The sequence below is a fragment of the Manis javanica genome, chromosome 3, assembly GCF_040802235.1.
Source record: "Manis javanica isolate MJ-LG chromosome 3, MJ_LKY, whole genome shotgun sequence".
In the NCBI taxonomy this organism is placed as follows: Eukaryota; Metazoa; Chordata; class Mammalia; order Pholidota; family Manidae; genus Manis; species Manis javanica.
In genome coordinates, this window is record NC_133158.1 from 30,807,692 (window position 1) to 30,828,257 (window position 20,566).

Genomic DNA, 20,566 nt, shown 5'->3' on the forward strand with positions numbered 1-20,566 from the left:
GTAAAGTAGTTCAATCATTGTGGAAAGCAGTCTGGAGGTTCCTCAAAAAACTAAAACTAGAAATACCATTTGACCCAGGAATTCCACTCTTAGGAATTTACCCTAAGAATGCAGGAGCCCAGTTTGAAAAAGACATATGCATCCCTATGTTTGTCGCAGCACTATTTAAAATAGCCAAGAAATGGAAGCAACCTAAGTGTCCATCAGTAGATGAATGGATAAAGAAGAGGTGGTACATACACACAATGGAATATTACTCAGCCATAAGAAAAAAAAATCCTACCATTTGTAACAACATGGATGGATAGCTAGAGGGTATTATGTTCAGTGAAATAAGCCAGGCGGAGAAAGACAAGTACCAAATGATTTCACTCATCTATGGAGTATAACTGCAAAACAAAAACTGAAGGAACAAAACAGCAGCAGACTCACAGAACCCAAGAATGGACTAACAGTTGCCAAAGGGAAAAAGGTACTGGGGTGTGTGGGTGGGAAAGGAGGGAGAAGGAGAATAAAGGGCATTACGATTAGCACACATAATGTGGGGATGGAGGGGCCGGGCACATGGAAGGCAGTATAGCAGAGAGAAGACAAATAGTGACTCTATAGCATTTTACTATGCTGATAGACAGTGACTGTTATGGTATATGTGGTGGGGACTTGATAATGGGGGGGAATCTAGTAACCACAGTGTTGTTCATGTGATTGTATATTAATGATGCCAAAATAAATAATAAATAAACAAATACATGAATAAATAAATCCACATTATTCTAAACAAACAAAAGTTGACTGTATCTATTCAGTTTACTTGTTCTTAGCTACCATGCCTAAGTTACCCTCAAAAACTTCATTAGATATCAACGTCAGCCATAATCCCAAGCCTTTTTTTTTTAAATAACATTTTATAACAGATAACATCAATTTACTTGGTTTTAAATAAACCCAAAAAGAATAAATGTTTTAATTCTAATGCTTATAATCTCTAAGATATGTCTATTTAAATTAAACCAAACTTAAATCAGCTTTAATACCAAATATTTTCCCAGATCATGTGAACTTGAAAAATATTTGGGTTCGTTTTTGTAAGAATTGTTGAAAGTTTTGGGTTAGTTTTTGTAAGAATTGCTGAAAGTTGTAAGCCCAGTTCTTACAAGTGCTTGTCTGTCATACTCCAATTTGGCTAAAAACTTTTTCCATAAAGTTATTAAATCCTTTTAAATATCTTATCAGGTTTCAGCTGGAACAGACAGTAAATATTTCTGGCAGTATTAGTCCCATGAAACCAAGCAGTGTCTTCAAATGGGATTTGAAATATATTTACAAGATCTGGAGTCACTCCCAAAGATAACCAAAGAAAGAACCAACAACCTACAATCCTAGGGAGGCAGAAAGCCAATGAGACAAGCAAGAAAGCAAGTGCTATTCTGGAGAAGCAATAAAAAACCAATGGATTTGTTAAAGAAGGGACATCATGAAATCAGTCCTCAGACATTGGCCCTCAGCTGATCATTTGCAGGGGGCGCGGGAGAAATTCTCCTCCATTTCCTGTGTGTGTGTGTGTGTGGTAGACACTGTTTTGTTATGACAAATTTGGGTGTAGGGCCTGACATGCCAGGGGGAGTAGGGCGATAGCCCAAGTGCTTCCATATGGAGGTGGAGGAGCAGCAGAGGTATTCAGCTGAATTAATAGCTGGCACAGTTGGACAAAGAATGCATATATTTGTATTCACAGTGTATTGCACTGCCCACCAGGTGGATGCTGGTACATGCATCCTCTGATGGGCAGAGGCTGGAGAGAATGTTCTCACAAGGTCACAAAGCCAGAGTCTGAAGACACACAAGAAGACAAAAGGAAAACGTATATGCAGATTAACAGCTTTAGCTAAGCCTTGGGTTTTCTTGGAAGCCAAACTAATACCTAGGACGGAGTTGCCACAGGCTTGGGGACTGTGGTGTTAACAACGTGCCTAATTGCACAGAAATTTTCTTGCGGTTGGTGGGTGACCTAGTGTCATTCTGACCTGTTCCGTGACCTACTTATCCTATTATTGGAGTCATCTTGAGATGGTGAGTGCTCTAACAGTCTTTAACTGCTTGACCTATACCTGCCAGCTTTGTGGCTCTGACTTACAAGATGTTCTGTAGCAACAGGCCTCATCTCATATGCATATTTACAAATGACACAAAAGACACAACACACTCAAAAACTACAAGAAGGCAAAGGCCTTCCTTCTAAAGCAGGATCTGACATCTTTTCCACAGGACTGAGCATAAGGTATTCCATCACATTTTCCTCTCTTTACAAAATAATTCCAGCTGGAAAAGAGTACCAAAATTCAGGGATACATTACTGGCCACTGTTACCCACACCTCAGGGAGTATTGAGACCAGGCCTTATTAACAGTAAAACAAAAGTACAATAACACCCAAAACAACAGGGCACTGAAGGAAACAAAATCAGTTGGCCCCAAAACAAAGGACAAGGGTGGTTATATGATTCCTTCTCACAGAATGTGGGAGTCAGTTTTTCTCTTTAGGTCTGTTATTATTTTCTTTATATATTTAGGTGTTCCTGTGTTGTTGGGTGCATAGATATTTACAGTTGTTATATCCTCTTATTGGCCTGATCCCTTTAGTATTGTGTAGTGCCCTTCGTCAAATCTATTTATTTTGAAGTCTGTTTTGTCTGATGTAAGTACTGCTACTCCTGTCCTCTTTTTTTTTTGCCTCTACTTGGAGTATCCTTTCCTATCCTTTCACTTTCTGTCTATAGGTATCTTTAGGTCTGAATTGAGTCTCCTGTAGGCCACACATACATAGTCTTGCATCTTTATCCAATCAGCCACCTGTGTCTTTTGATTGGAACATTTAGTCCCTTACATTGAAAGTAATTATTGAAAGGTATGGACTGCTGCCAGTTTGTTAACTCCTTTCTGTATGTTTTTGTAGTTCTCCATTTCTTTCTTCTCTTGTTCTCTTCCCTTGTGATTTGATGGTTTTCTTTAGTGTTATGGTTGGATTCCTTTCTCTTTCCTTTTTTTGTGTATCTGTTATAGGCTTTAGGTTTGTGGTTACCATAAGGTTCATATATAGTCTCCTAGGTATATGACAGTCTGCATTAGGTTGATGATCACTTAAGTTTCAACACATGCTAACAGCACTATTATTCCCCTCTCCACATTTTATGTATATGATGTCATAATTTACATATATATGTATATTTTATGTATATGATGTCATAATTTACATATATATATTTTTTGTAGATCCTTTGACTAATGTATAATTGATTTTACTACTTTTGTCTTTTGAGCTCCATACTTGCTTTGTAAGTCATTGGTCTGCCACTTTCACTGTAGGTTTGTTTTCCCTCATGAAAAATTGTTTTTAATTTTCCATTTAAAGAAGTCCCTGAATGTATCTTGTAAGGCTGGTTCCATGGTGAAGGATTCTTTTAACATTTGTTAAAGACTTTTTGTCTCCTTCAATTCTGAATGATGACCTTGCTGGGTAGATAATTTTTGGTTGTAGATTTTTCCCTTTCCAACACTTTGAATATTTCATGCCACTCCCTATTGGCCTGTAAAATTTCTGCTGAAAAATCTGCTGATAGCCTTATGGGGTTTCCTTTGTAGGTAACTCTCTGCCTTTCTCTTGCTGTTTTTAAGATACTCTGTCTTTAATCTTAGCCATTTTAATTTCTACGTGTGTTGGTGTAGACCTACCTCCTTGGGTTCTTCTTGGCAAGGGCTCTCTGTACCTCAGGACCTGGCTGTCTGTTTCCTTCCCCAGGTTGGAGAAGTTTTGAGCTAGTTCTTAAAAGTAGGCTTTCTGCACCTTTCTCTTCTCATTCTTGGACCTCTATAATGCAAATCTTGTTTTGTTTGAAGTTGTCTCAGGTAGCTCTTAGTATCTTCTCATTTTCAGAAATGCTTTTTCTGTTGCTCAGTACTTTACACTGTCTTCCAGATTGCTAATCTGTTCTTCTGCATCTTCTAATCTGCTATTTGGTTCTTTATTGCATTTTTCATTTCAGTCATTGTATCCTTCTGACTGATTCTTTTTATATTTTCTTTGTTTTTGTTGAAGTCCTCCCTGAGTCTATCTGTTATTTCCCCCAGGTCATAAACAACTTAATAACCATTACTTTGAATTCTTCATCACATAGATCTCCATTTCATTTAGCACTTTTGCTGGTGTTTTGTTCTTATGATTGGAACATATTCCTCTGCCTCCTCATTTTGTTTGGTTCTCTGGTGTTCATTTCTATGTATTAGGTAGATCAGTTATGTCTCCTGGTCTTGAAAGTAGTGGTTTTATGTAGTTGGTGTCCTGTGATGCCCGGAAGTAGAGAATTGCTGCTCACCAGAGCCAGGTGCTCTAGGGTTGCCCTGTGTGGGCTGTGCACATCCTTCTGTTGTGGCTGAGCCATGACTGCTGCTGCTGGGCTGTGGGCCTGGCTGCAAGCAAAGGCCAATTGCCATTGCTGTGCCTTACTGTGTAACACTGGTGCAGCTTAGTGGGTGGGCAGCTCCAGTGCTGGTTGGCTGTGGGTGGGTCTTGCACTCGGTGTGGCTGCCAGCAGTGAATGGTCTATGTGACTACTGCTGGGCTGGGCGTGGCAGGGGATAGGTCTTCAGGGCAGGGCCAGCCACCTAGATGGAGAATTTCAGAGCTAGCTCCTGCAAGTGGTCAGCTAGGCTGAGGAGTGGCTGAAAACGTGACATCTGCCAGCCCTTTTACCCCCACGGGGACTCCTTCAGACCCCTGCCACTTGGGTGCACTTCCCAGAGTTAATAAACCTCCTTTCAAACTGCTGCTTCTCTGTTGGGTTTCAGAGCAATCAGCCCAGCACTCTGGTCTCCACAGACAGAAGTTTGGCCTCCCATGGCCTTCCAGCTCTCCCTGGTGTTCAGCTTGACTGATTTTCAAAACCCAACGCTATGGGCACTTGTCTTCTGGGTGCAGATCCCCAGAGCCAGGAGTGCCAGGCTTCTGGGCATTTGTCTCCTCTCTGCTCTGTTCCTCATTCTCTCCTGCTTGTGGTTGGAATGGGGAAAGGGTCTGGAACCTGATCAAGCGTGGCTTTGACTCTTTACCTTCCTAAGTATGGTCTTCTCTTTTGTTGTTACGTGTAGAAGATCTGCTCTGCTCATCTTCCGGCAGTTCTCAGAGTAATCATGTTAGATGATTAGATGTAATTGCTGCCTCGGGTGTGTACCTCCTGTTCTGCCATCTTCCCACAGTTCTCCAAAAGCTGTTTTTGAAAAGCCCCCTAATTCTGATGTGTGCTAAGTTCAGGAACCATTTTATTATTTTTTCTATAAATTAATTCAACAAATGTCTATGAGTACTATATGCTAGGCAGTCTTCGAGGTCTTTGGGATGCATCAGTGAAGAAAAAACTTCCTGACCTTGTGGGACTTATGTTCTAGCAAAGCTAAAAATACAATGCAGTGTATGGTTCTGGTTACTGTTACCGCCTAGTTGCTTAGCATAACTGTTTCAGTTTGCTCTCAGTTATGTGAGGGAGGAATTCAGAAAGATCTGGGTTGGGTAGGTCTTGCTGGGGGAGGAGGGAGTCTCTGCTCAGATACTGGGTTGGTTGCATCTGTAAGCATGGCGAGGCTGGGTGCCCCAGATGCCCACTCTCTTGACTGGCAGTTGATGTTGCCACCTACACGTGACTCCAGCATATGGTCCCAGGGTGGTTAGCTCCCCCTATGAGGAGTAAACTGAGAGAATCTGGGGGACGCTACAAAACCTTTCTGACCCCTTGGAAATTAAATGGTATCATTTGTGCTGTGTTCTTTTGGTTACAGGTGAGTCACCAGGTTGGCCCAGGTTTAAAGGGAGGGGTCAGAAACCCCACCTGTCAGTGGAGAATAGTGTCAAAAGAACTTGAAGGCAGATCTTCAAACTGCCATGACTGTGGTTTTGCATTTCGAATGTATTGGAGACTTGTTAGAGATGAGAAGCTGGGCACTGCTCTTCTCTCAAATCCCCAGTACACAGTGCATTCTCCAGGGCACTTTTTCTCAAGAGGGATCATTCGGAAGAGGGAGGGCGTGCAGGTATAGTGTCTCCTTTAGGGATGACATTTTGAGACTGTGGTTGTAGGTTTTTTTCCCCCCAACCTGATGTGGCTGTTCATAGCTCTAACCTGGCTCATCTTCTGGAAATTATAAGGAAACCAGTTACAAAGTGAGTTAAGGTAAAGCCTTTATCATGACCAGAAAAACAAGCCAGAGTTTATGTTCTTCTGATGACTGACTATGAGAGGCTGTCTTCACTCAGGAAAGCTCACCCATGGTTTCTTTTCTTTTTTGCAGCCTAAAGAAAGGGAGGTGGTGCTAGAGCACACCTCTTCAGGAAGTGACTGGTCCGATGTGGATGAGGTCTCCACAGTTAGATTCTCTCAGGAGGAGCCTGTCTCACTGAAAGTCTCTGCAGTTTCAGAGCCTTCCGCTTTCCCAACTGACTATGTCATGTACCCAGCTCATTTGTACAGTAGTCCCTGGTGTGACTACGCCAGCTACTGGACCAGCACTCCCAGGCCTTCTGGCTACCCCTCGCTGGGCAGCAGCAGCAGCGACACATTGCAGGCAGGGAGGAGCAGCAGGGGCCACCTGAGTGACTGCTCCTCCAGTTCTGCGGTGAGCTCCCCAAACACCTTCAGAGACCAGGAGATGGCAGAGGAAGGCAGGTCCCAGAATTCTCGTTCATTTCGTTTCTCCAGAAGCTCTGAAGAAGAGGTGAAGGAGAAAAGAACATTCCGGGAGGAGACACCTCCACGTCCTTGTGGAGGACACACATCCAGTTCCCTGTCAAGGAGCTATCGGGAGCCAAGCCTCGAGGAGGGTTTCATTGACACCCATTGTCACTTGGACATGCTCTATTCCAAGTTGTCTTTCAAAGGGACCTTTACCAAGTTCAGAAAAATTTATAGCAGCTCCTTCCCTAAGGAATTTCAGGGCTGCATCTCTGACTTCTGTGATCCTCGGACCCTGACGGATTGTCTATGGCAGGAGCTTTTGAAAGAGGATCTGGTTTGGGGGGCTTTTGGCTGTCACCCTCATTTTGCACGTTACTACAGTGAGAGTCAAGAAAGAAATCTTCTGCAAGCCTTACGGCACCCCAAGGCTGTGGCATTTGGGGAAATGGGCCTGGATTACTCTCACAAGTGCACCACACCAGTCCCAGAGCAGCACAAGGTAATGAAGTTTTCTTTAGTTTGCATAGTTTCAGTTCCTCTGTTAGTTGTTCAGACCTCACTAAGGGTTTCTCTGCTTATGGAACCAAAGATTTTAGAATCCCTAGAAATTTTATTGCCCTTATCCAGACCATCTAGATGTCATTTGTCCAGTGTTTCCTAGCTATTTATCTTTCAGCTTTATTATGTGAGAGAGGGAGATAGGTATTTTGTGATTGCTTATGGCTAATGTTATGAATGTCAAATGTTTGTTTTCTTTCCTTCATGGGAAGCAAAAAATTAAAAGTAAACTATATTTTTATTATTTTAAAGTCAGGTTATGCCCATTGCAGAATATTTGAAAAATATAAAAATGATAACTTCCCATTCCATCAGAGATAATGACCATTACCATCTTAATATCTTTTTGCACCCAATATTTTTGAGCGTGGATATTTGGCAGGGTAAGAGTAGTTGTAGCATTTCAGTGAAGTTTCTGATTTGGAAAGGTGCAGGACAAAGAGATGCCACGTTACCAGGTTGAATCTGTTGTGTGCTGTCTTCCTGTTAGTACCTGTTAGGTCTGGGTCTGCACGCCAAAAGTGCAGTCTTGGTGAGCAGGTGCATGGATCCCAGCCAGGGTGGAGTTTAGTGTACCAAGCTTGCCCCTTGGTGCTCTCCCCAGCCCTGCTGTGTCAACTTGTGCAGTACACGGATGTTGTGCCCTGTTACAGAGCATCTGTGGTTAGCTTTGTGATTTATGAAAAGGAATCTTCCAGAACCAATGGTTTCTAAATTTTCCTTTGATCAAAGAGAAAATTAAAAGAAATTGTGGTGCTGTTCTGCTGAAGCCCAGGACTCCAGACCTTTCTATACCTTTAGGAGACAGAGATCCCAATTTGAATACAGCTGTCCGTGACAGCCAGTGAGCGTGCATGGCTTCACAATAATTTACATAGGAAACAACTTCCATGTTCAGATGTTTCCAAAGGATCTTCTTTAAGATGGGTTTGGTAGGACCTGGTAGGTTTACTAAATTCAAAACAGGATGATTTTTGACTTGAGATCTGCATTTAAACAGGTGGGATTTTTGTGTGTGAATATGTTCAGTTTTTTTTGCTTTATTTACTGAGTTTCTAATATAAGTAGTGTTTGTATTCAGAATTAGGTTCATCTTATTCATTAAATAAATTCCTCCCTGTCCAGAGTTTGTTTCACTTCGGGTGGTAATTTATTAGCCAAAAGTGAATGGGAAAGTACTAAATCTGAAACATAGGAAAATATGGATTTTTAAGAAAGTGAGTAATATTCAGTATTCTGATTTCCCAACTAGCTCCTATGGCTCGGGGCAGGTGTGGTATAGAAAGAGTAACAGTTCAGAAATGTATACACTAAGGCAACTGGATGGAGTGAGAGGATTATGTTTAATAGTTGATGTTTATTGTATTCCTACCATGTACCAGGAAATATGGTAAGTATTTCACATAACTTTTTCCTTTATGTTGATGAAAAAAATGCCTAAAGTCACATTGAAATAAAGACAGATTTTATTTGAGTCTATCAAATCAAGTTTTATTTGAGTCTATCAGAGTAAAGTGAACGTAGTCCAGGAGGCACAATTTATTCAATGAGTAGGAGTATTCCAGGGGGCTACAGACATGAAGGTTTTATATCTTTGAGGAGGTAGGCAAGAAAGTCATGACTTCAAAGGTATACTTTTCATTTACATAACAGGGCGGGTGTCTAGGTTAATATACGTCCTGACGCCAAATGGAATTAAGGGAAGGGATAAACATTCTTGCTTATTTTATAGATGCTGACCACAAAATCCCTGACTGACTGCATTTATGGGGGATGTTGAAACTGCATTAGGTTAGGTATTCAGCCTGATTTAGTGACTTGGCCTAGCAGAAGTGATACCAGGTTGGGCTTGTGGTTTTCTTTTTAACATTTGTTAAATGTTATCAGACCTGCATGTAGAGGTACATAGAGCATGCCACACAACAGACAACTTGAAGTGACAACAAGGTCTATTACTTGGCTTGGTGAGAATGGGACTCAGGAGTGGAAAATGGCGATTCAGAGGAAACAAATTGCTGACCAGGGGAGCGCAGAACTGAATGTAGAAGAGAGGAAGATAAGACAATATTTCTGTAAAATACTAGAGACTCCTAGGCTGGACAGAGGAAGTGGTTGCTGTATTCCTGATGTCAGTCTAAACTTCAGCACTGAAACAAGAAGCACTGGTGATGAGCAGATGCTGTAGTTGGATGTCTGTGCTGAGTTGGCATTTGCCTAAAAACTGAGTAAGCAAGTTCTTGATGTGTCCTGCTGAATGTTTTATATTGCAGATTGAACAGGAAAAGCTTGTGGAAGGAGCATTTCTGGTCAGGTGACATGGTGCCAGCTCTCGCTTGGTTTCTGTTACCTAATTATTTTCTGGAAGTATTAGAAAACAGAGAAAAGCCAAAGAATCTGGGGAAAAACCAGTAGTTGTCTTGCTACATAGAGCAGAACACTTTTAACTTTTTCCTTGTATATGTGGGTATTCCTAGATTCAACTATTCAACTTCCTATTTATTTAAATTCCTGTTTAACTTCTCTGAGAGCTAGGTCCTAGATAGTTTGTATATGACTTGCACACATCAGCCAGTGATTACCAGAATCTCTTGCTATCTGGGGTTTGAAAGCCAGGGCGAATGGACTGTCCTTTTGCACTTGGGCTGGCTGAACCAGGCTACTTCTGTGTCTTTTTATTTTTATTTTTTGTTATCATTAATCTGCAATTACATGAAGAACATTATGTTTACTGGGCTCCCCTCTTCACCAAGTCCCCCCTACACACCCCATTACAGTCACTCTCCATCAGCGTAGTAAGATGCTGTAGAATCACTACTTGTCTTCTCTGTGTTGCACATCCCTCCCTATGCCCCCCCCCCCACATTATACATGCTAATCGTAATGCCCCCTTTCTTTTTCCTCATCCTTACCCCTCCCTTCCCACCCATCCTCCCCAGTCCCTTTCCCTTTGGTAACTGTTAGTCCATTCTTGGGTTCTGTGTTTCTGTTCCTGTTTTGTTCCTTCAGTTTTTCTTTGTTCTTATACTCCACATATGAGTGAAATCATTTGGTGCTTGTCTTTCTCTGCCTGGCTTATTTCACTGAGCATAATACCCTCTAGCTCCATCCATGTTGCTGCAAATGGTAGGATTTGTTTTCTTCTTATGGCTGAATAACATTCCATTGTGTATATGTACCACATCTTTTTTTATCCATTCATCTACTGATGGACACTTAGGTTGCTTCCATTTCTTGGCTATTGTAGATAGTGCTGTGATAAACACGGGTGCACCTGTCTTTTTCAAACTGGCCTGCTGCATTCTTAGGGTAAATTCCTAGAAGTCTAATTCCTGGGTCAAATGGTATTTCTATTTTGAACTTTTTGAGGAACCTCCACACTGCTTTCCACAATGGTTGAACTAATTTACTTTCCCACCAGCAGTGTAGGAGGGTTTCCCTTTCTCCACAACCTTGCCAACATTTGTTGTTTGTCTTTTGAATGGTGGCGATCTTTACTTGTGTGAGGTGATATCTCATTGTGGTTTTAATTTGCATTTCTCTGATGACAAGCGATGTGGAGCATCTTTTCATGTGTCTGTTGGCCATCTGAATTTCTTCTTTGGTGAACTGTCTGTTCAGCTCCTCTGCCCATTTTTTAATTGGATTATTTGCTTTTTGTTGAGGTGCGTGAGCTCTTTCTATATTTTGGATGTCAACCCTTTATCGGATCTGTCATTTATGAATATATTCTCCCATACTGTAGGGTATCTTTTTGTTCTGTTGATGATGTCCTTTGCTGTACAGAAGCTTTTTAGCTTGATATAGTCCCACTTGTTCATTTTTGCTTTTGTTTCCCTTGTGCGGAGAGATATGTTCATGAAGAAGTCGCTCATGTTTATGTCCAAGAGATTTTTGCCTTTTTTTCTAGGAGTTTTATGGTTTTATGACTTACATTCAGGTCTTTGATCCATTTTGAATTTACTTTTGTGTATGGGGTTAGACAGCGGTCCAGTTTCATTCTCTTACATGTAGCTGTCCAGTTTTGCCAGTACCATCTGTTGAAGAGACTGTCATTTCCTCATTGTATGTCCATGTCTCCTTTATCGTCTATTAATTGACCATATATGTTTGGGTTAATGTTTGGAGTCTCTTCTGTTCCACTGGTCTGTGGCTCTGTTCTTGTGCCATTACCAAATTGTCTTGATTACTGTGGCTTTGTAGTAGAGCTTGAAGTTGGGGAGTGAGATTCACCCCACTTTATTCTTCCTTTTCAGGATTGCTTTGGCTATTTTGGGTCTTTGATATTTCCATATGAATTTTTGAACTATTTGTTCCAGTTCGTTGAAGAATGTTGTTGGTAATTTGATAGGGATTGCATCAAATCTGTATATTGCTTTGGGCAGGATGGCCATTTTGATGATATTAATTCTTCCTAGCCAAGAGCATGGGATGAGTTTCCATTTGTTAGTGTCCCCTTTAATTTCTCTTAAGAGTGTCTTATAGTTTTCAGTGTATAGGTCTTTCACTTCCTTGGTTAGGTTTATTCCTAAGTATTTTATTCTTTTTGATGCAATTGTGAATGGAATTGTTTTCCTGATTTCTCTTTCTATTAGTTCATTATTGGTGTATAGGAAAGCCACAGATTTCTGTGTGTTAATTTTGTATCCTGCAACTTTGCTGTATTCCGATATCAGTTCTAGTAGTTTTGGAGTGGAGCCTTTAGGGTTTTTTTATGTATACAATATCATGTCATCTGCAGATTGTGACAGTTTAACTTCTTCTTTACCAGTTTGGATTCCTTGTATTTCTTTGTTTTGTCTAATTGTCGTGGCTAGGACCTCCAGTACTATGTTTAATAACAGTGGGGAGAGTGGGCATCCCTGTCTTGTTCCTGATCTCAGAGGAAAAGCTTTCAGCTTGTCACTGTTCAGTATGATGTTGGCTGTGGGTTTATCATATATGGCCTTTATTATGTTGAGGTACTTGCCCTCTATACCCATTTTGTTGAGAGTTTTTATCATGAATGGATGTTGAATTTTGTCGAATGCTTTTTTAGCATCTGTGGAGATGGTCATGTGGTTTTTGTCCTTCTTTTTGTTGATGTGGTGGATGATGTTGATGGATTTTCGAATGTTGTACCATCCTTGCATCCCTGGGATGACTCCCACTTGGTCATGGTATATGATCCTTTTGATGTATTTTTGAATTTGGTTTGCTAATATTTTGTTGAGTATTTTTGCATCTACGTTCATCAGGGATATTGGTCTGTAATTTCTTTTTGGGTGGGGTCTTTGCCTGATTTTGGTATTAGGGTGATGTTGGCTTCATAGAATGAGTTTGGGAGTATTCCCTCCTCTTCTATTTTTTGGAAAACTTTAAGGAGAATGGGTATTATATCTTCTCTGTATGTCTGATAAAATTCTGAGGTAAATCTGTCTGGCCCAGGGGTTTTGTTCTTGGGTAGTTTTTTGATTACTGCTTCAATTTCTTTGCTGGTAATTGGTTTGTTTAGATTTTGTGTTTCTTCCTTGGTCCCTGCTCTGCTCCCGCAGCCTCTGGGAAACATACACCGGGGTTTCTGTATGTTCAGCCTTGGTTCAGATTTGAACTGTGGCACTATAGCTTACTACCTGCAAGTTACCTGAGCTCATTTGGAACTTCGTTTTCTTTGCTTAATGGCAAACAGCAGTACCTATAGGGTGCTTGTGAGCATTACCAGGTTATAATATACCTTAAGTGCTTTGAGTACTATGTGCTTCTGTAGTAAGCACCCAGTAAACACTGGATATTATTTTACCTTATAAAGTTTAAAAATAAAGAATTGGAGACAGTGAGTGTTGCCTGTAGCACTGGGTCTTCTGTAGTTAACAGCCGTTTTTTAAAAAATGAAATATGGTTTATTACAGTATTATATTGGTTGCAGATGAACAACTTAGTGACTCATCATTACTAAATGCTTACCAAATGTAGTTATCTGTCACCATATAAAAATATTACAATATTATTGGCTATATTCCCTGTGCTGTGGTTCCATTCCTGTGACTAAATATTTTTATAATTTGAAGTGGTATCTCTTTATCCCCTTCTCCTATTGCACCTGTTCCCCTGACACCATGTAACCACTTTCCACTCTTTGTACTTACAAATCTATTTCTGTTTTATTTGCTTGTTCATTGTTTTTTTTTAGATTACACATATAAGTTAAACCATATGGTATTCATCTTTCTCTGATTTATTTCACTTTGCATAGGCCCATCCATATTGTCACAAATGGCAAGATTTCATTTTTGATGGCTGAGTAATATTCCATTGTGTATATGTATCACATCTTCTATATCCATTCATCTATTGATGAACACTTTGGTTGCTTCCCTATCTTGGTTATTGTATATAATGTGGCAGTGAACATAGTGGTGCATATATGTATCTTTTTGAATCAGGGATTTTATTTCCTTTGGGGAAATTCCTAGAAGTGGAATTAATGGGTCATACGGTACTTATATTTTTAGTTTTTGAGGAACCTCCATACTGCTTTCCACAGTGGCTGCACCAATTTGTATTCCCACCAACAGTGTAGAAGGCCTCCCTTTTTTCCACGTCCTCACCAACACTTGTCATTTCTTGTGTTTTGGATAGTGGCCATTCTAACTGGTGTGAGGTGATATCTCACTGTGGTTTTGATTTGCATTTCCCTGATGATTAGTGACGTGGAGCATCTTTTCATGTGCCTGTTGTCCACCTGTATTTTTTTTGGAAAAACATCTGTCCAGGTTCTCCGCCCATTTTTTCATTAGGTTATTTGGTTTTTTTTGGTGTTGAGGTTTATGAGTTTTTTATATATTTTAGATGTTAACCCCTTATTGGATAAATTGTTTATGAATATATTCTCCCATACTGTAGGCCGCCCTTTTGTTCTGTTGATGATGTCCTTTGTTGTACAGAACCTTTTTAGTTTGATGAGTCCCACTTGTTTTATTTTTGTTTCCCTTGCCTGAGATGTGTCCAGGAAGATTGCTCATGCTTACGATGGAAGAGATTTTTGCCTATGTTTTCTTTTAAGAGTTTTATGATTTCATGTGTTACATTTAGGTCTTTGGTCCATTTTGAGTTTACTTTTGTGTGTGGGGTTAGACATAATCCAGTTTCATTCTCTCGCATGTATCTGTCCAGTTTCCCCAACACCACTTACTGAAGAAGTTGTTTTTTCCCCATTGTGTATTCATAGCTCCTTTTATCATATTGGCCGTACATGCATGCGTCTGTATCTGGGCTCTCTATTCTATTCCGTTGATCTTTGGGTCTGATCTTGTGCCAGTACCATACTGTTTAGATTACTGTAAGCTTTGTAGTATCACTTGAAGTTGGGGAGCATAATCCCCCCAGCTTTGTTCTTCTTTCTTAGGATTGCTTTGGCTATTTGGGGTCTTTTGTGGCTCCATATGTATTTTAGGATTATTTGCTCTAGTTCATTGAAAAATCCTGTTGGTATTTTGATGGGGATTGCATTGAATCTGTAAATTGCTTCGGGTAGGATGCCCCTTTTGACAATATTAATTCTCTACCCATAAGCATGGGATAGATTTTCATTTATTGGTGTCTTCTTTAATTTCTCTCATGAGTGTCTTGTAGTTTTCAGAGTATAGGTTTTTCATCACCTTGGTTAGGTTTATTCCTAGGTATTTTATTTTTTTGATGCAGGTGTAAATGGAGTTGTTTTCCTGATTTCACTTTCTGCTAATTTGTTGTTAGTATATAGGAACGCAGCAGATTTCTGTGTATTTATTTTGTATCCTGCAACTTTGTTGCGTCCAGTTATTCAAATAGTTTTTTGGTGGAGTCTTGAGGATTTTCTATGTATAATATCATGTCATCTGAAAATAGTGACAGTTTAATTCCTTCCTTACCAATTTGGATGCCTTTTATCTCTCTGTGTGATCTGGTTGCTGTGGTGAGGATCTCCAGTACTATACTAAATAAAAGTGGTGAGAGTGGGCATCCTTGTCGTGTTTCTGATCTTAGAGGAAAAGTTTTCAGCTTTTCACCATTAAGTATGATGTTGGCTATGGATATGTCATATATGCCTTTATGATGTTGAGGTACATTCCTTCTTTAACCATTCGTTGAGAGTTTTTATCATGAATGGATGTTAAAGTTTGTCAAACGCTTTTTCAGCATCTAGTGAGATGATCGTGTGGTTTTATCTTCCTTTTTGTTAATGTGGTGTATCACATTGATTTACAAATACTGTGCCATCCTTGCATCCCTGGAATAAATCTCACTTGGTTGTGTTGGATGATCCTTTTGATGTATTTTTAAATTTGGTTTGGTAATATTTTGTTGAGGATTTTTGCATCTATGTTTATCAGGAATATTGGCCTGTAATTTTCTTTTGTGATGTCTTTGCTTTTGGTATTAGAGTGATGCTGGAGTCAGGATGAGTTTGGAAGCATTCCTTCCTCTTACACTTTTTGGAATACTTTGAGAAGGATGTGTATTAGCTCTGTCAGATGTTTGGTAGAATTCAGGTGTGAAGCTGACTTATCCTTGACTTTTGTTTGTTCAAAGTATTTTGATTACCAGTCCAATTGGTTATTGGTCTGTTCAGATTTTCTGTTTTTTTATTGGGTCAATCTTGGAAGGTTGTAATTTTCTAGGCATTTGTCTATTTCTATATTGTCCAGTTTATTGGCACATAATCTTTCATTGAATTCTCTAATAATTTTTTGTATTTCTGTGGTAACTATTGTGACTATTCCTTTTTCATTTCTGATTTTATTTATGTCCTCTATTTTTGTGATAAGTCTGGCTAAGGGTTTGTCTATTGTTTATTTTCTCAAAGAACCAGCTCTTGGTTTTATTAATTTTTTTTCTGTTGTTTTATTCTTCTCTTTTATTTATTTCTGCTCTGACCTTTATTTTATCCCTCCTTCTACTAACTTCAGGTTTCATTCATTCTTCTTTTTCTAGTTTGTTTAATTGTGACTAGACTGCTTATTTAGGATTGTTCTTGTTTTTTGAGGTAAGCCTGTATTGCTGTGTACTTTCCTCTTAGAATTGCCTTCTCTGAATCCCACAGATTTTGGACTATTGTATTTTTTATTCTGTTTGTCTACATGTATTGCTTGATTTCTAGTTTGATTTGTCAATTGATCCATTGATTATTGAAAAACATGTTTAGTCTCCATGTGTTTGTGAGCTTTCTTTTTCCTTGTGTAATTTATTTCTAGTTTTCGTACCATTGTGATCTGAGAAGTTGCTTGATACTATTTCTATCTTGAATTTATTGACGTTCTTTTTGTAGCTTAGTATGTGATTTTTTCTGGAGAATGTTCCATGAACATTTGATAAAATTGAGTATTCTGCTTTTGGGTAAAATGTTCTGTAGATCTGTCAGGTCCATCTTACCTAATGTGTTTTTCAGTATCCCTGTTTCCTTAATTATATTCTGTTTGGTTGGTCTCTTGATGTGAGTGGTGTATTAAAGTCTCCTAAAATGAGTGTGTTGCGTTCTGTTTCCCCCTTTAATTCTGTTACTGTTTTTTTCACAAATTAGGTACTCCTATGTTGGCTGCATAGCTGTTTATAATGGTTATATCCTCTTGTTGGACTGACCCCTTTATCATTATATAATGTCCTTTGTCTCTTGTTTGTTTCTTTGTTTTGAAGTCTATTTGTCTGATACAAGTACTGCTATTCCTACCTTTTTTGTCCCTATTTATTTGCATGGAATATCTTTTTCCATTCCTTCACTTTTAGTCTGTGCATGTCTTTGGGTCTAAATTGAGTCTCTTGTAGGCAGCATATAGCTGGGTCTTGTTTTTTTATCCATTCTGCCTCTTATACTTTTTGATTGGTGCATTCAGTCCATTTACATTTAAGGTAATTATTGATAGATATGAAGTATTGCCATTTTATTAATTGTTTTCTGGCTGCTTTTATAGCTCCTCTCTGTACCTTTCTTCCTCTCTTCTATTCTTCTCTTATTATTTGGTGATTTTCTTTATTGTTGTGATTGTATTTCTCCTTTTTAATTTATAGGCTTTAGGTTTGTGGTTACCATAAGGCTCAAGGATAGCTTCCTAAGTATATGACAGTCATATTAAGTTGATTGCTCTTTTTCAAACAAAACTTACAAGTACTTCTTTTTCTTCTTCGTCCTCCTCCACAGTTTATGTATTAGATGTCATAATCTGAATTTTTTGTGTATCCCTTGACTGATTCTGGAAATAGTTGGGTTTGCTACTTTTGTTTTGTTTTAATTTTGTACTTGGAGTAATTGGTCTACTACCTTTACTGTGGGTTTATTTTCACTAATGAAAACTATTTAGGCTTAGGGAGCATTTCCATCTACAGAAGTTCCCTTAATATATCCTGTAATGCTGGTTTAGGGGTTATAAATTCTTTCAGCTTTTGTTTATCCGGGAAATATTTAAAGTTGGCTTCAAATTTGAATGTTAATCTTGCTGAGTAGAGGATTCTTGGTTCAAGGTTCTTCTGTTTCAATACAGTAAATATTTCATGCCACTTCCTTCTGGTCTGTAATGTTTTGGCTGAGAAGTCTGCTGATAGTCTGATAGGGTTTCCCTTATAAGTAATCTTTTTTCTCTCTTTGGCTATTTTCAGTATTTTCTCCTTACCCTTAATCTTTGTTATTTTAGTTATTATATGTCTTGGTGTTGTCTTCCTGGGGTTCCGTTTATTAGGGGCTCTCTGTTCTTCCATGACCTGAGTGTCTATTTCCTTCCTCAGATTGGGGAAGTTTTCAACAACTAGTTTCTTAAAGAGACCTTCTACCCCTTTGTCTTTCTCTTCTCTTTCTGGTACCCCTATTATTTGAACATTGTTTACTTTGGAGTTGTCAGAAAGCTCTCATCTTTCATTCCTAGGGATTCTTTTTTCTCTCTGTTCCTCAGCTTTGTTGTTTTCCTGTTCTCTAATTTCCATCTCATTGTCTTCACTATTTGCAGCAGTCTATTAGTCCTCCATTGTATATTTCATTTCAGTTGCTGTATTCTTCAGCTCTGAGAGACACTTTTTTAGCTGTTCTCTTTGTTGAAGTACTTCCTGAGATAGTTAATACTTTTCTGCAGATCAGTGAGCATATTTATGAATGTTAACTTGAAATCTTTATCAAGAAGATTGGTGATTTCCGTTTCATTTAGTCCTCTTTCTGGTGTCTTGTATTTCTTTTTTAATAAGGTATAATTGATTTACAATCTTATGAAGGTTTCACATGAGCAACATTGTGGTTTCAACATTCATTGAGTTTCCCCCCCCCACATACCCCCACAGTCATTGTCCATCAGTGTAGCAAGATGCCACAGAGTTACTACTTGTCTTCACTGTGCTACACTGTGTTCCCCGTGACACCCTACCCCCCACCACCATACCATGTATGCCAATCATAATGTCCCTCAGTTACCTTCTCCCTCCCCACCGACCCTCCTTCACCCCTCCCCTTTGATAACTGCTAGTCCCTTCTTGGAGTCTGTGAGTCAGCTGCTGTTTTGTTCCTTCATTTTACTTTGTTGTTATACTCCACAAATGAGTGAAATTGTTTGGTACTTGTCTTTCTCCACCTGGCTTATTTCACTGAGCATAATACTCTCGAGTTCCATCTATCTTGTTGCAAATGGTAGGATTTGTTTTCTTCTTATGGCTGAATAATATTCCATTGTGTATGTATACTACATTTTCTTTATCCATTCATCTACTGATGGACACTTAGGTTGCTTCCATATCTTGGCTATTGTAAATAGTGCAGTGATAATAAACATAGGGGTGCATATGTCTTATTGAATCTGGGATCTTGTTTTCTTTGAGTAAATTCCTAAGAGTGGAATTTCTGGGTCAAATGGTATTTCTATATTTAGTTTGTTGAGGAACCTCCATGTTGCTTTCCACAATGGTTGAACTGATTTACATTCCCACCAGCAGTGTAGGAGGGTTCTCTTTCTCCATGTCCTCGCCAGCATTTGTTGTTCCTTGTCTTTTGGATGTTGGTCATCCTAAATGGTTTGAGGTGATATCTCATTGTGGTTTTAATTTGCATTTCCCTGATAATTAACGATGTGGAGCATCTTTTCATGTGCCTGTTGGCCATCTGAATTTCTTTGGAAAACTTTTCAGATCCTCCACCCATTTTTTAATCAGGTTATTTACTTTTTGGATGTTGAGACACGTGAGTTCTTTATATATTTTGAATGTTAACTCCTTGTCAGATATGTCATTTACAAATAAATTCTCCCATAGTGTAGGATGCCTTTTTGTTCTACTGATGGTGTCCTTTGCTGTGCGGAAGCTTTTTAGTTTGATATAGTCCCATTTGTTCATTTTTGCTTTTGTTTCCCTTGCCTGAGGAGATGTGTTCAGAAAATAGTTTGCTCATGTTTATATTCAAGATATTTTTGTCTATGTTTTTTTCTAAGAGTTTTATGGTTTCATGACTTACATTCAGGTCTTTGATCCATTTCAAGTTTACTTTTGTGTATGGAGTTAGACAGTAATCCAGTTTCATTCTCTTTCATGTAACTGTCCATTTTTGCCCAACACTGGTTGGTGAAGAGGTTGTCTTTTCCATGGCTCCTTTATCATATATTAATTTACCATATATGTGTAAGTTTATATCTGGGCTCTCTATTCTGTTCCACTGATCTATGAATCTGTTCTTGTGCCACTACCAGATTGTCTTGATTACTGTGGCTTTGTAGTAGAGCTTCAAGTCAGGGAGCATAATCCCCCTAGCTTTGTTCTTCCTTCTCAGGATTGCTTTGGCTATTTGGAGTCTTTTATGGTTCCATATGAATTTTAGAACTATTTGTTCTTTTGTTTTGATAGGGATTGCATTGAATCTGTAGATTGCTTTAGGCAGGATGGCCATTTTGAGAACATTAATTCTTTCTATCCATGAGCATGGAATGTGCTTCCATTTATTGGTGTCTCTTTCGCTTCCTTTGTTAAGTTTATTCCTAGGTATTTTATTCTCTTTGATGCAATTTTAAATGGAATTGTTTTCCTGATTTCTCTTTCTGCTAGTTCATCATTAGTGTATAGGAATGCAGTAGATTTCTGTGTATTAATTTTGTGCCCTGCAACTTCGCTTAATTCAGATATTCTAGTAGTTTTTGGGTGGGCTCTTTAGGGTTTTCTATGTACAATATCATGTCATCTGCAAACAGTGACAGTTTAACTTCTTTACCAATCTGGGTGCCTTTTAGTTCTTTGTGTTGTCTAATTGCCATGGCTAGGACCTCCAGTACTATGTTGAATAAAAGTGGTGAGAATGGGCATCCTTGTCTTCTTCCTAATCTT

General features: G+C 39.0%; 1 protein-coding gene across 18 annotated transcripts in view; it reads left to right on the plus strand.

Moving 5' to 3' along the window:
* The window catches only part of TATDN2 (TatD DNase domain containing 2), a 55,764-nt gene that overhangs the window by 13,342 nt on the left and 21,856 nt on the right, over positions 1-20,566 (plus strand). For all 18 annotated transcript variants that reach the window (XR_012129023.1, XR_012129012.1, XR_012129011.1 and 15 more), the window contains exon 4: positions 6,336-7,217. Coding sequence is in view for 3 of the 18 variants with exons in the window: in XM_073231027.1 (XP_073087128.1) it covers positions 6,336-7,217 (882 nt within the window). In the remaining 15 variants the exon portion in view is untranslated. The remainder of the gene's footprint in view (positions 1-6,335; positions 7,218-20,566) is intronic.